Source organism: Lactuca virosa, chromosome 2 (genome assembly GCF_052849685.1).
Source record: "Lactuca virosa cultivar CGN04683 chromosome 2, Lactuca_virosa_CGN04683_v6, whole genome shotgun sequence".
Classification (NCBI taxonomy): domain Eukaryota; kingdom Viridiplantae; phylum Streptophyta; class Magnoliopsida; order Asterales; family Asteraceae; genus Lactuca; species Lactuca virosa.
Genome location: NC_136427.1, coordinates 77835880 through 77851953, shown reverse-complemented (window position 1 = coordinate 77851953; position 16074 = coordinate 77835880). Strand labels below are relative to the sequence as shown.

Sequence of the window (16074 nt, the reverse complement as noted above, 5' to 3'; positions counted from 1 at the left end):
CATCAAAATGACAATTATGAGATACCCATTACTACTCTTTATTAGTGCCTTTTAGTGTGCTGGTTAACCACACACGCTCCACTAACGACCAATAAAACATAATGTGCAATTTCATGGATTAGCATACTTTTCACATTTTTCCTAAAGTAACTAGAGTTGGGATTTTGAAAATAATGTTCTAGTACTTTCTTTAATATCATTATACTTTTAATGAGAAGTAGTTGTCCTATCAAATCCGTTCTGCTAACGACCCTCCACTAATCAAGGAAGCGGTGGGTGAGAGTGGACACCCATTCAACTACCATTTTATAGGCAGTTTCCTTATACCCCCCTTATAGATTAGCTTCGTGAATGAGGCATACTAGCGATTTGACTGACCATATTCTTATACATATATAATATTAAACTTTTAATTATAATATATATATAAGGTGTGTTTTAAAACATTTTAAAACTTCAAGGGTTTATAAATTTTGAAATTTAAGCTATTAAATTTAAATTTAAATAAACCAATTAACTAGATTTAATATTTATCTTTTAATTAACTATTAATCAAATTATTAAATCTTGTAAGGATTATCTAATTAAATTAATCCATTAATTTAATCCTAATCCTTATCCCTCTAAATTTCGAAAAATAGGGTAAGGATAATTATCCAATTAATCTAATTAAGTAACAATTATCCAAAACAAGAAATCCTAGTTATCCTCTAGCATATTTCGAAATTCATAAGGGAGTAGGCTAGGGTTTTCAAAACCCTAACCCTAATTTCGATTAGGGTTCTTTGGAGGCTAGGGTTTTCGAAAACCCTTCAATCCAAAACCCTAATTGCGAAAATTTGGCCTTTAGGGTTTAATGGCTATAAACCCTAACTTGCAATTCAACTATTATAGCAATTCAATTTAAAACAAACAATGGCTCTGATACCACTGATGGGTTTTAGGTAAAACAAATAAACTAGAAAACAATTCCTAAGTTCACATGCAACCTACTTTGGATCTATGTTTTAACTATTGAACATATAACTTTGAATTGCAAAACAAGAACCCTAGAGGAGAGAGGCTAATTTCGAAATTAACAAACTAGGGTTTAGGAGTTACATACCTTTCAATTGTTATAGCAAACAATTGATAATCCTCTTGATCTTGATCTTGATCTTCTTGGAAGCTTAGCACCACAAATGTAATGCCTCTAATGGAATCACACCCAAGAACTAGCAAGAAGGAAACTTGGAGGAGAGAGGATGGAGAGAGTATGCAATTTCGGCCTTAGGGTTTCTTCCAAAGAAATCAGTACCCAAAATGTGAGCCAGGAGGCTCCTTAAATAGTTGAGGGAACTAGGGTTTAGGGAAAACCCTAGTTATCCTTTGCTTAGGGCCTAAGCAAGACCCAATGCCTTATCTTGGACCCCTTGGACGAATTCTCTAGGGTTTCCCCTAGGGTTTTCGTCCACCCCCTTCCAAGGGAGTTCTGGATCCTTCCATTCAACTATCAGTTAATTGCAAACTAGTCCCTGCACTTTATAATTAATTCTTTTAACCCCAAAATCAATTCTGATTAATTTCTGGCTAACAATTAATTAAACATAATGATTTCTAATTAATATATTAATCCATTAACATATTAATAAATCATTTATATATATATTAATTTATTAATCTTATAAATTAATATCTATCCTTTCATAATTTCCTTGTCCAGTTGCTAGGTTGAGGGCAACACAAAAGGACTGTGCTGCTATCAATTCAAGTACATACCAATTATAGTTATGGTCTTAGACACCTAATCCAACACCAATCCACTTGCTTGCTAATCACGATCTGCTTCCTCTATTTCTTCATCCTCTAGAACACCTCATAAATACAGAACATTATTACATCTGCATATCAAACACAAATCTTTTTAGCCAAGAATCTATGCACAAAACAGAACATTATTACATCTGCCTACATACCTGATTAGAATCTCTCCAAGGTTACCAGTAAACTGCCAATCAATGTATTCTTCAGAGTTGGCCAACTGGAAAATAAGATGATTCCATTGAACAACATTAGAGGCACAAGAAAGCACAAATGAACATAACAGGTTGAAACAAAAGTTTAATCATAACATATATACCTGCAAGTTCATGTATGAATCAACAGAGACAAGATAACCTTTGTACTCCATTCCCCACTTGAGCTTCACAATCACAGGCTTCACAGTCAAGTTGTTCAAGAAAGGTTTCAGATTAACTGGTACAATCTGCAATGCATAAGCAACTAAGTTAAGTTCCCAAATTTCCATCAAAAGTCTTTCCTACTACCACAAAACTATATATTCAGAAAAGTAAATCATCTACAAACTGTTCAAGAATCAACATAAATTCTTTTAAACTCAATCCAAGCACCAGCAAAAAAATAACAATTTTCTACACAAACTTAGATGCTGATGATGATAGTTCATCAGATGCAAGTGAGAGTAAAATGAAAAAACTACATGCTAACTACAACCCTACAATCAGAAACAACTAAGCAATAAAGTTGAATAAAATGTACATAATACGCAAATAACTGCTGCACAGAATATCAAAAAACCCCCCCAATTACCCGGTAAACTTTTGTTAATGTTTTACACAATTGACATGACTCCCCGCTCGAGCCTTATGTTTAGAGAGTATATGAGCAACCCAAAATGATAAATTCGCCTCCATTTAATTACAAAGTCTGGTTTATAAGCATAAATTGACTCCTAGAGATTCAAACACTTTAATTAGCCTTAAGCTCTTCAAACTAGCAAATCTACCCTACTTGAGCGATACAAAGACGATAACGATCTACTCATAGACTGGAAACAGTCTATTTATCTTTATACAAGAACGAAACAGAAGTGAAAAAAGAGATACAGAATACAGAAACTAGAAGATTGTTACTTACAGCCATTGGCTTCAGCCTCCATCTCCATCTCCAGCCTCCATCTTCGATCGCATTTATAGCTAATGGATGTGGAAACTTTAGGATTTCCATCAGGAAGAGGGAATGTGATCTTGGAGCACTCGCAGCACGAGATGATGATGATGATGAGGGATGCAGGAGTGTTTGTTGATGATGAAGAATGTGCTCTCGTACACACACACACACACACAAACACAAGTAGGGTGAGGGAAAAAGAACTGTTGTAGATAAATATGGGAAAAATTAGGGTAAAAGTCAATACAACTAGATTATAGGAAATATTTATGGAATTTATATATCAAATTACTAAATCACCCTTATTTATTTATTTATTTTATTATTTCCTAAATTCCTATTGGTGCATTCATGCACACAATACTTGCTAGAAACATTTGAACCTAGCTCTCTCTCTCTCTCTCTCTCTCTCTATATATATATATATATATATATATATATATATATATATATATGAAATTTTCCCTATAAAATAATAATTCAATGTACAAATAGACCCCTTACTTTTTTCTTTGTACCCATACAATTTCCGTGAATCGTCTTCCATATGTTTAAAATAATAATACAATGTACAAATGGAGCCCTACTTTTTCTAGTTGCAAAAGAAGTTAAATAAACAAATGGGTCGTCATTCACGCCTTTTTCCTCGTATATTATTCCCATAAAAATGTCCTTGACATCCGTCATCTGCCTTTCATCTTTTCCTACCCTCCTACAGGCTAAAACTCTCATTTTTTATGGTCATGAGAGTTATGTCGTGGACCAAGTGGTCTGTTATACTCGTGATCGGCAACACCCAAGCTCCTACTAGGTTAACTCTAGTTCCGATGAGAAACGCCATAACATGAGATTGGTGGTTGTTGTATTTGACATCGATAGCCGAGATAACAGTGTACATGAAGGCAAATATGGAAGGCAAATATGGATGCTCTCATCAGTAAGGCCATCGACCTTCTTTGGCTGCAAATGCCTTACACACCTGCTGAAAACATCTAGAAATGTCAAGTAATACTAAAATCCCAAAATTATAGCTAAATGGATCACAATACACCAACACAGGGTAAAAGATTTTTCCATGAGCGCATCTTATCTATATGTTATCTTGATAAACGAAATAGATTAAGGTGTGATTTGGTTTGTTTTCTTGGAATCGCTATGGATCATTGTAGATTTGTAAGTGTAAACTTTGATACTAGGGTGGGAGTTGGAAAGAGCGAGAGCATTGCAACTATCTTTCTGATCTAAGCTCTTAAACCAAACACAAATGGACATTAGACTTGCATCCCCATGCATATGTGTATATCTTGCAAAAACATCTTTTATGCGATAAAACATGCTTACTACATTTACACCCTTGCATGTAATTTCAAGAATTCACAATTCTAATTGCTAAACACTTCACATCATTTTATCACCCGGTAAATTTATTTAGTAAGGTTTCTAATACTTAATTGTTGTTGATTAAGACAAAAATGTTAATAGCATTGTTGTTGGTCTACATAATTCCTTTACTTTATCATCTTTATGGGTGTTATAGATTGATGGATGGTGAAAACATGGTCATCAAACTATGTTGCTTTTCAAACTTGCATTTCATATGTAGGTTATCTGTACAATCATCAATATAGTTGAAAAGCCATGGGGCCATATCAACATAAGTAGCCAAACTCATGATCATGGTTATAAAGTTTACAAGTTGGACCTGCCATACATACAACCGAAGTTATTTTAACAAAAAGATGGCATTTTGAGGGTTTGACATTTTGCAATCATCATTCATCGATATAATTGATTCACTTTTACATGTTTCTTATTGATTTACATTGATTTTTAGGGGCTTTCGACATTACATCAACATTTTTAAACAAATTAAACTCCTCTTCTTGGTCATTATATCTTTTTGGTCATTGAATCTAATTTCATTAGGCTAAGGTGGGTGCAAAAACCCATCATTACATATGTTAGTCGTTGAAAGTTGGATGTTGTGATAAAAAAATATCAACAAAAGCACATTGCAATTCCTTTAGGCTGATCCGTTTTTCTATTTTGGTGTGTACAACAAAGGAGCGGACACGATTGTATGCAAGCGGTGCCTAATGAATGTAAAAAACTGAATGTTTCTTGATAAGGTACTTTGAAAGTTTCCTTATGACAATTTAATTAGATCATTATTTAGTAATAATTTTAATCGGATTTATATATGTTCGAAACATAATGAAAACATGTTGCACTTGCATCGCTCTTCTTTTTCATCAACATAGAACCACAATAGCTGCATCTCCTAGAAAGGGTGGTAGAAGTTTATCACTAATTTTAAAACTTTTGTTAAAGCTTTTGTGAGTTGAGTAAAAGGTATGTGAAAACATTCTTTTTGGACAAAAAATTTATGTGAACATTCTTTTTGGACAAAAATTGAAATTGGCTCAACTTTTCAATACTTAAAATATCTTATTCAAATAAAAAGGAATTGGTGGGAATTTAATCAACCAAAAGTATTAAAAAAAACTTTGAAAATGTTTGTAGTATTGGAGAAGATTTATGAATATAAGTTTTATAAAAATAAAGTTATCCAAATATAATTATAGCAAACATAAGAAGTCACTGAATGTTGTAATGAAAAAATGGTTAATGTTAAAATATAGTAGAAATGAAAGTAGGATGTAATGAAAAAATGGTTAATGTTAAAATATAGTAGAAATGAAAGTAGGATGTTGTAATGCCCAGATGCCAAACAAGGTATATTACTCTATTTTGCATTTATACAAGTTTCAAGACAAGAAAAAGAGATTATATGCATAAATAACAACACATTTTGATTTTCATTGGGTACTATAGCATCCCATCTTCATTTCTTTTATGTTACAACATTGCATTTCTTTATCATTTTCGTCATTTGAACCTTTACGGTAGGTAGGACTAATAAATAAATTGGCTAAAGTAAATTGCTATTTCTTGCAATTGACCTTTTAAAGAAACACGCTTAAACAAAAATGTTGTTGAGGGTTAAATGCAACATATAATCAAATACATTCATCGTTTGTGTATTATTGCAACAAAATAGCAATTTACATTCATACATTTGTATATTATACCATACTAATTTAATTTCTTTTTTGTTACAGTGTTGTATTTCCACTTTAACAGGTGGTTTATATTTGATGGCTTTGATAGAACATGAAAACCCATCAAGCACCACAAATGTATATTGTTTAGTGTGTACCGTTAACTACAATTGGCAAGCAAAAAGTGGTAATATACTTCCATTTGTCTGTTTTGTATAGCATTCTACTTTCATATATTTTCTCTATTATAGCCTGTTATAGAATCCTACTTCATCTTTCCATTTAATTCTTTCCGGGTCCCGCTGCATCACACAGGAGTGCACCCTCTAGTTAGGTGTATTTTTCAAAATACAATATCATAATGTTAAAAGAATAATATAATACATTGAAACAAAAGATTGAAACTAATTATATGCTAATAAATAAAGATACATTGCTTGTTTTTGCATGAACTTTGAGCTCACTTATCAAACAAGACAGAAAATTGGATTTAAGCACTGAAAAAAGTACATCCTTTTACACTTAACTTCAGATTCTCTTATAATCTATAACTGGTAGATGAAAGCAAAGAAGAAATCCTAATGATGAGCCGTTGTGGAATTCACAATGGTATATTAATAATCTCTTGGATTTTCAGCAGGTATTACAAGAAATGACTATAATACCACATCCAATAAATGGCTCAATCATCTCAATAATAAAGAGGTTTGAAGATAAAACCACAAATTGATATGAACTAAAGCATATCTATTAGCCACACATCTCAAAGCAAAGGACACCAAATCACATAAAAGGAAAACAAATAGAAAATAGTAGTTGTGAAAAATATACAAAAGTAAGAGTGGTTAAAAGTCATGGAACGTGTAAGAGATTCACATTCAAACATTCATGAGGAAAATACCATTGAACTGCAATAAGGAACCTTCCATTTCCGCCTCCTTCATAAACAGCATATCTCTCAGTATGTGACCCCCACGAATCTGGTGTAGCAGCAGCACCATGACTCAAGTGGCTAATAAAGAAAGCAAAATCATGTTCGTCTTCTGTATATTGAAAAGGCACCCATTCCACTTCACCAAAATCTAATTTATAAACCTTCAAGTTTTCCCTCACATAAATATTTTCACCCCAACTTACAAGCTCATGGAAAGATAAGTCCTTATCAAGAAGATTCTTGGTTTCTAGTAAAGTCAGTTTGGGCTCAGGCTCGAGTGTGAGTTCGCAAAAATGACCTCTATTACTTACACTATATATCCTCTCATTAAAAACATGTAAATCTTTAAAGGTAAAGTCGAAAGTGGAGGAAACAAAATTCCATGCTCCCTCATTCTCTATAGAAAACCATATTTGATTACCGGCTAAGATAACAAACACCAATTTAGATATTGAAGGTGAAAAGAAAAGGACAGAAGTGATTTTTGATACATAATCAGATACACAAGGAGCAGGAGGGAAATGAAGTTCATGCCTAGTGATAGGATTCACAAGCCAGAAGTCATACGTTATCCTCCTCAACAAGATCAAGTACCCAGAAGTTAATCCAACACATCCCCAGCCAGCAGAATGGGGAATTATGGTTCTGAACTCTTTTCCTTCAGAATCCACTAGCCAGCATTGCCTATCATTATTACCAATGGGAGGGATCAACATCAGCATTGGTGGTTTGGATGCCATAAATGTTTTCCAATTACTGAGTGCTACTGATCTCCATGACTTGCAAGCCCCACTGAATGCAAGAAAATCGATCACTCCAAGTTGCATCATGACTAACAAAAGCACATCATGGTTGAGATATGACCAAGGTCCCACATCATCAGTTTTGATAGTCATACTGCTAGATGCATCATTATGATTCTGATTACTAGTCACTCTCCTTGTCATATCCATTCCTACATTAGCAAAAAACAAAATAAACATTCTTGGTAAATGAAAAATTACACATAATCATACAAGACTTGTAAACAGAGAAAGAGAGAACAAGACAAGGAATGAACATGATCTGCTAGTGAAAACAAACACAAATACCTACAGCATACAATCTAATGTGCAGTCCTTCAAGAGATGAATGCTTTTAACAAAGAAAGGGTAGATCAGCCTCATGGTAAAAATGTTTCTGGTAAACTTATAAAAGGTTACGTCGATTCCTTCTTCTAATCAGAAACTTACATGTATCTAAAACATCAAATTCAAACAAACCCAGGATAATCCAAACACTTAAAAAAACGATATATCAATTATCCATCCAGACATCATAATCAAGAAAGCTTAATAAACAAATAATCACATAATCAAAACAGTTCTGGTAATCAAATCACCTGAACTAACCTAAACGAGGATTGCCAGAACTCTGATCAAATGAACTCCCACTTCCTAAATAATCAAAAGATCTAGGGTTAGTTAGATGCGTGACGAAGGGAAACATCCACCGAAACGAACCATGTTTTGGGGTTTGTGTGACGATAGTTTTGGCCGAGAAAATTGTTTACAAGTTCAATATTTGGGAATTGCTTCTTTTAATTTGAATATTTGGGTGCGTAGCAAAGAGGAATAGCGAACGAACCGCACGAATGTTTTGGGTTTGAGTGCGAGGTTCTTTTGTCTGCGAATTTTGTCTTTCGTTATATTAAATGGAGGAGTAAATTATACATTTGGTCCATGCAGTTTGTCCAAGTTTATAACTTTTGTCCTTGTTGTTTGCATTTGTTGTATTTATGGTTACTAGTCCTTATGAAAAGGCCATCCTACTCTTTTCAATATTTTTTTCTTTTTCTTTTTTACCCATTTACATATCCTAAACCTCATCCCGCACCATCTCTCTCTCTCTAAGACCGGAGTGAGTGAGAGGGAAACATCCTTCACTTTTTGTGGGTCACACCATCATTTCCCTCATTTTCTTTTTCCTCATTTAAAACCCAATGAATGAATGTGAAACTTCCCTCACTATTTTGTTTTTTTTAAATAAAATTAATTTATTTTTTATGATTTATAATTTTTAAATTAAAAACAACCAAAAATTTTAATTAAAAAGAAAATGCATTTCATTAGTTAAAATAAAAATTACAATAAACCTAAATTTAAAAAAGTTGAAAATTAAAAAAAAAAACACAAACAAAAAAATCAAACAAACCAACAACAACCTACGGAAAATATTTTTTCATAATTTTTTCCCTCTTCTTCATCACGAGCTCGAGAGCCGGTCCCGAGAGATGGTCGGTGTTTTCCATCAAGAACTTCATATCCGTCATTTCTTGTCTCTCCGCCTGTTCCTTTTTCCTTGCTTCTTCTTTTTCTTTGTCGAACGTCAAACGTTCGGAGAAATTAAGATTATATCGATCAAACGACGCTGTTATTTTCCACATTTCGTCAAGGTCCATGCTGAAATCCGATGCACCCGAAGAAGTCCCTTTTCCCTTCCTCTTTGCTTTGTCCCTACCCATCGGTCGGACAATTTCTTCTAGCTCGAGTTTGTCGTCCTGATTTAAATCTAGACCGACCCGAGCATCGGAGGAAGTTGTGTAACCACTAGAGTCTGTTTTCGTTCGCTTTAATTGTTGGACTCCAAAAATAAAATCTTGCTCGTATTTTTTCCACCTAGGACATCGAATCAATAATTTCCAACAACCGTGCCACTTGAATGGTTTTCCGACTTCCTCAAGGTAGAATTGCAAAGCTTCTTGAAGTATTTGTTCGTCGCCTTGGCCGCTTTTTCGTTGGGTTTTTAAGTTGTTGTACAACCCGTTTATTTTTGAAACCTCATTTGCTATTTCTCGAAACTTCGAATTCAGTTGGTGTTTCGTACGGTAGTCGTCACCTTTTTCTAGCTCCTCTCGAAGCCGTTCTAAAATGTGTAACCAAAAATGCTCTCCCGGTTGTGCATTTCCATGAATCGAATCCTCAGAAATGTCAGCCCAAGCTTTTACCAAAACTAGCTCTTCTTGTGGAATCCATGTTGTCGGCTTTTGTCTTCCCGGTTGTGCGACACCCTCACGCGTTTGTTTTTTCCCTTTACGTCGTTGTGGGGGTGGTGTGGGTTGAGTTTCGGGAACCATCTCTTCTTCTTCCGAGTCATCCAACTCATCGACAATTTGGAATTGTTGTTGGGTTTGGGTTTGAGTTTGGGGTTGGGTTTGGATTTGAGGTTGATTTGGCGAATGTTGATCGGGAAAAACAACAAAGTTTGAAAACATTTGCGGAGTAACATTTGGAACTTGGATCAGGTAATATTGTCTAACATTTTGGTATTGAAATTGGAGATTTAATGGGAGCATCGAGTTGGGGACGATAATCTCCTTGTGATGATGAATCGATAGCAAAAATGTTTCGAGTAGGGGTGCTTAAACTCGAACCATGACTTTTTTTCCTTCGATCGGAAGTTGGGGTTTGATTGTCGGGATTCATTTTTTTTTTTTGAAGAAAATAGAGGGAGTAGAGGGGTTGTTTTGAATGTTGATTGAAGGTAAATAGTTGAGTATTTGTAGATGTTTAAAAAGATAAAAAAAAATCACTTTTAATGCATATAGCCGTTTGTAAAAAAAAAAAAAAAAAAAAAAGTTTAACCATTAACAACGGCTACTTCAAAAAAAAAATTAGCCCAATAATCGACGGAGAGAGAACGCGGCAAACACTCCCCTCTCCCGTTCCCACACCACCGTTTCCCGCACCGACGGTCCGGTGTTCCGTCGTGCGGGAATCGTCCCGCTCCCCCTTCCCGCGATGATTCCGTCCGGTCTAAATAAAGCAAGACTGCATGAAGGAGCATGGTCCATGGAGCAACGAGTAGTACGTGCTACACAGAGAAGTGCCCCCATGCCCCTTTCTTCTTTCTTATGGTGATTATGTATCATGATCAAGAAGTAGGACAAATTAAGTATCACCTCTTATATCATTAGTGATTTCTCCTTCAATATATATATTTTTTGAAAAAGCCTTCTTCATCTTCTTCGTTCCTTTCTGTCCACATTCACAAACACAGAAGCACATAATCTCGCTATCAAACTGATTTGATTAATCATCTATTTTTCGAAATTTTGAACTCCAATTAGATGGATTTAATCTAAAACTTAAGGAGTCGGGTTAAGGTTTGGATGCATAATGAATTTAATCTAAAGTTAAGAATGGTGCCCTCGATTGTGTTAAAGTCATTTCTTCTATTGTTTCAAAGACGGATTCTAAAGTTCTTAATGTGTTTTGATCATTTGAAAGATGGATTCATGTCGCACACCACATGTTTGATTTAATTCCTCAAATAAATCAATCTTTTCAGATCAAGAACATTGGCTGATGAGCTTATTTTCCTAGATATTCCTATGCCTAAGATGGTGTTCTTTGCAGGATTTGATCGATATAGAAATCTCAAACTAAATCCTCTCCAAAGCTCTCTGTCGTGCTAGGACCGAAGGTTTGGCTTCTAACTTGTATCAATGGCAACTGCAGGGAGCGTAATTTAGTACTCCATATGATCATGTTATCCTTATCTTTTTGTTGATATATGTATCTACAGCAGTGATAGCAATGTTTGAGAATAATATTGATGTATATACATTTATATAAGATTTAAGATTACATCTTGAATAGGTTGTTGTATCTTCAAGGAAAGAATATAGACGAACAATTTATTTCTTAGGACACTACTTTTGGCAGACCTTAATATGCATATTTTGTGTTTGTAATCTACAATTCAAGTACGCTATCTTGTTTTGTATCTAATTTCATTTATTTACTTCAATAATACTAGTTTCATTTGTTTCTTTATTTTGTTTTGATTATTTACTTGTCTTAAAAATCCACAAATCATTAATCGGGATAATCTCATAATAAGACGCTTAGAATCTCAAGCACAAGAAGTCAAGAACAATAAGCAAAGTATCATGTTTGTATTAAATTGTTCGAAATCTTAAGAGTTCCAAAAGGTGGTGTATTGCAAATAGCTATACTGACACTATACAAAAAATGGATAAGGATGACAAAAACAAAATTTTCGAAATTTAAAAGCCATTACATGTAGTTACCCGGTCATTATATTTAAATTTAATTTGACAAAAGTCAGCCCCAAATCAGTATTTTCAAAATGACCAAAGTCAGACTCATGTTGAAGCTACAACCTGACTAAACTGACTAGTGAACTTGAGCTCACCTTTGACACACAAGTGAGTTGGAACTCACAAGTCATCTTAAGCCACATCCCTCTTTTCTATTTTGATATGCTACTTTTGAGGGTGGTATTCCACCATACTTCTATATGAAATTTTGTTTAAGCTTTATGATTGAAAAGAAAACTTACTACAATAACAAATATAGACCAGGTCAATATGTGGGTCAAGTCCAGATATTACCCATGCAAACCCGAACCAGCCAAGCTTTGCATGTTTTCTATCTTCATAATAAACTAGCTGCATGCACTCCCTGTACTTCTGTTATCTACACTTTCATCAATTCTTACTTTGCAGAATACTACATTTTCTACACTTCTTAACATTATTCTGCATCAAAAATATTAAGTTCCAACCCTTAACAATACTATACGTTAATATTGTATGAGCAGATGTTATTAGATCACCATATAAACCCATTTTGGCACTCATATAAATCATGGAAAGACCAAAAATGTGTTGGTGATCAGGGCTAATCTAACAGTGAAACTTTGACAGGGGTATAAGAGTATAAAGTAGCCGAATGCTTAAAGCTTTATTAAGTGGCTGAAAGCTGTTACAAAAATTACTCACAGAAATGGCTAAAACAAAGTAACTTAAATAGTCTAAAACTACAACTGAAAGCAGAAAAACTAGCAACGGATCTTTTACTGGGCAGGTGACCCACGTGCCCTCTTATTCTCCTAAATACTGGGTCAACTTTGACTATCATTTCTCCACCTCAATGTTGACCTTCATCTTCAGACATTCCACACCTATGAGTGCCCTCATTTCAGCGAACTTGATTCTTGGCATTGCTTTTGTCAACACATCCGCCTTTTTTTGATCTCCACTCACATGCTCCACCTGAATTTGCTCTCTTTCAACACACATACGAATGAAGTGATATTTAGTGTCTATGTGCTTACTCCTCCCATGGAAAACTGGGTTCTTTATATGGGCAATAGCTGATTGATTATCTACCAATACTTCACCCTTTGTGCTTTCTTTCCAACAAGGTCACTGAATAGATTTCTCAGCCACAACCCTTGACAGGCAGCTGCAGTTGCAGCCATGCATTCCGCCTCACACGAGCTTAGAGCAACAGTTTGTTGCTTTTGTGAGGCCCATGTTATTAGATTTCCTGAGAAGTAATATGCCACACCTGTGGTTCCTCTTCCATCTTCCCGATCATCACTGTAGCTGTTGTCACTGTACCCTACTAACATACCATTGCCTCCTCTGCGATACATTAGATCATACCCTGTTGTTCCTTTCACATATCTTAGGATATGATTTATGGCTACATAATGGCTTTGCTTCGGGTTCTGCATATACCTGCTCACAACACCAATGCTGAAATTCAAATCAGGTCTTGTATGTACTAGATATCTTAAGCTGCCAACCAATTTCCTGTAATTTGTTGCATTTACAGTTCTCCCTGTTCATCCTTGGTCAGCTTTAACTTGGCTTCCATTGGATATTGTGAGCTGTTACACTCTTCCATTCCTACCAATTTTAGAATCTTCCTTGCATACCCCTGTTGTGAGAGCATTATGCCGTCCTTCCCTTGAAGTACTTCTATTCCCAGGTAATAGGATAGAAGTCCCAAGTCACTCATATCAAACACCTGTTTCATTCTTTTCTTGAATTCTAGAATTCCCTTCTTACTTGAACCAGTAATTATAAGGTCATCCACATATACCCCTACGATGAGGATTAAGTTGGATTTGTGTACCTTATAGATTGCTTGTTCTTGGGCACATCTAGTGAATCCTAGTCCTTTGAGTGACGGGTCTAGCTTCATGTTACAGGCTCTTGGAGCCTGTCTTAACCCGTACAGAGCCTTCCGGAGACGATAAACCATATTCTCCTTTCCTTTGACTGAGAACCCAGTTGGCTGAGAGACGTACACCTCCTCCTTAAGATCACCGTGTAGAAACGCAGACTTGACATCTAAGTGATGTACAAGCCAGTTTTCTCTTGTCGCTAGTGCCAGGATTAGCCTTATGGTTTCCAAACGAGCCACTGGTGCGAAAGCATCTTCAAAATCGATGCCCTTTTCTTGAACATAGCCCTTTGCGACTAGTCGGGCCTTGTGCTTGATCACGTTTCCAGTTGCATCTCTCTTCAACTTGAATACCCATTTTAACCCAATTGCCTTTCGGTTTGGTGGCAATTTGGTCAAAACCCAGGTATTGTTTTTCTCGATCGATTTCAGTTCTGCTTCCATAGCTTGCTTCCAATTTCTTTCAATTGATGCTTCTTCAAATGTTGTGGGTTCATCATCGATCAACAGCAATTCTTGATTTCGCTCATACAGCCTCTGTACCTCTTCATCACCCATTCTTTCGGTATTCTGGTAGATTTCGTTAATTGAGCGAAACCCTTTTGTTAGGGTATCATCGAACGAAGCTGCCGACTGCGAGTCTTCGTAGTTACTGGGAGGTATGGATCGATAATCGTTATCGAGTGACAACTGCGAAGCTTCAAAGAACGAACGTTCCTGCGATTGCGAACCTTCAAAGAAAGAATGTTCCTGCGTGTTGCTTGGTAACGGCGTCAGGGGAGTTGACTGTGAGTCATTTTCTTCCACTTGTTCTTGGGCCGGTTGAGGTTGGGCCATAACATTAACAATGTTATTGGTCCAGTAAGGTGTAGTAAGTTGCTCATCTGATGTATCTTCAATCCAGGCCCACTGTTTTGACTCTTCAAACACGACATCTCTTGCAATTACAATCCGACGATTTCTGGGATTGTACATCCGATAACCCTTTGTTCCTTCTTCCTCCCCCAAGTAAATCATGGTCTCACTTCGATTACTTAGCTTGGTTAAGCCTCGTAATTTCTTGACAAAGCCTACACACCCAAAAACTTTGAGATGTGCAACCGACGGCTTGGACCCCTTCCAGGCCTCATATGGGGTCGCATTTTTGAGAGCTTTTGTTCCAGTTCTGTTCAGCAAGTATACCGCGTGTCTCACGGCTTCGCTCCTAAATTGGTCTGGTACTGACATGGCCTTGAGTAAAGATCTTGTCATCTCCAAAATTGTTCTATTTCTTCGTTCCACAACGCCATTTTGCTGGGGCGTGTGTGGTATCGTCAATTGCCTTCGTATTCCGGCTTGTTCATAGAAATTCAAAAATTGAGTGGAATTAAACTCACCCCCCGGTCAGTTCTTAACATCTTGATTTTGTAATCACTTTATTTTTCAACCTGTAACTTGAATTTCTGGAACATGGTGAAAGCTTCATCTTTGTTTTTGATCAAATACACCCACATATATCGTGAATAGTCATCGACTATTAGTAGGAAGTACTGATTACCTCCCTTTGTTGCAGGTGTAACGGGGCCACATAAGTCGGCATGTAACAGCTGGAGCGGTTCCTTAGCTCTCCATTGGGCCACTTTTGGGAAACTTTGTCTAGATTGCTTAGCTACCATACATCCTTCACACACCTGTGTTGGGTGGGATACTAGGGGCATACCTGTCACCATCTCCTTCCGTGTCATTTCTTCTAGCATTCTACAATTCGTGTGGCCCATACGTGCATATCACAACCATGAGTCATCATCTATACTCATAGCCAAACACTTAGGCTTCCTAGGTGTGAGTTTTATCTTATAAAGTCTATATCTTGACCTTTGTACCTTCATGATCAAACAACCAGCTTCATCGTACATCTTTAGAAATTCTTTCTTCATTCCTATAGTGTATCCTTCCTCTGTCATCTGGCTTAAACTGATTATGTTGATGTGTAGGGACGGTATGTAGTACACATAAGGAATGATGAATTGGTCACCATTTTTGCAATCAAATAATAGTGTTCCTTTCCCTTTGATAGGAACCTTGGAGCCATCTCCAAATCGTACCTGCCCAGTCATCTTTTCATCAAGTTCTGCAAATAGAGCCTTAGAACCAATCATGTGGTTGC

The 16074-nt window shown here is 36.0% G+C and overlaps 1 protein-coding gene and 1 pseudogene across 4 annotated transcripts; both read right to left on the bottom strand.

The window, feature by feature from the left end:
* Positions 1-1810: 1810 nt before the first annotated feature.
* LOC145156406 (putative small nuclear ribonucleoprotein F) lies at positions 1811-2234 on the bottom strand (annotated as a pseudogene). The gene is made up of 3 exons (XR_013736673.1): positions 2120-2234; positions 1956-2020; positions 1811-1880 (listed from the first exon to the last, which is right to left on the bottom strand). The product of XR_013736673.1 is annotated as a putative small nuclear ribonucleoprotein F (transcript).
* A 4200-nt stretch (positions 2235-6434) lies between these two features.
* On the bottom strand, positions 6435-8594 carry LOC145159197 (uncharacterized). Of its 3 annotated transcripts, none has more exons than XM_079078130.1 (2): positions 8327-8594; positions 6435-7900 (listed from the first exon to the last, which is right to left on the bottom strand). In XM_079078130.1, the coding sequence occupies exon 2, from the start codon at positions 7896-7898 to the stop codon at positions 6864-6866; it is 1035 nt and encodes a 344-aa protein (XP_078934256.1). In that variant the 5' UTR covers positions 7899-7900; positions 8327-8594; the 3' UTR covers positions 6435-6863. The 3 variants fall into 3 exon arrangements, with proteins under 3 accessions (XP_078934256.1, XP_078934255.1, XP_078934257.1); XM_079078129.1 differs by having other exon boundaries at positions 8337-8594; XM_079078131.1 differs by lacking the exon at positions 8327-8594 and adding an exon at positions 8041-8266.
* Positions 8595-16074: the final 7480 nt, after the last annotated feature.

What these genes read in the sequence shown, in the direction of transcription:
- LOC145159197 (XM_079078129.1), bottom strand. Translation starts at nt 8,433, where the DNA reads ATGTTTCCCTTCGTCACGCATCTAACTAACCCTAGATCTTTTGATTAT. An exon ending in TTCTGGCAATCCTCGTTTAG is followed by an intron (nt 7,901 to 8,336) that starts GTTAGTTCAGGT and finishes TTGCTAATGTAG; the next exon opens with GAATGGATATGACAAGGAGA.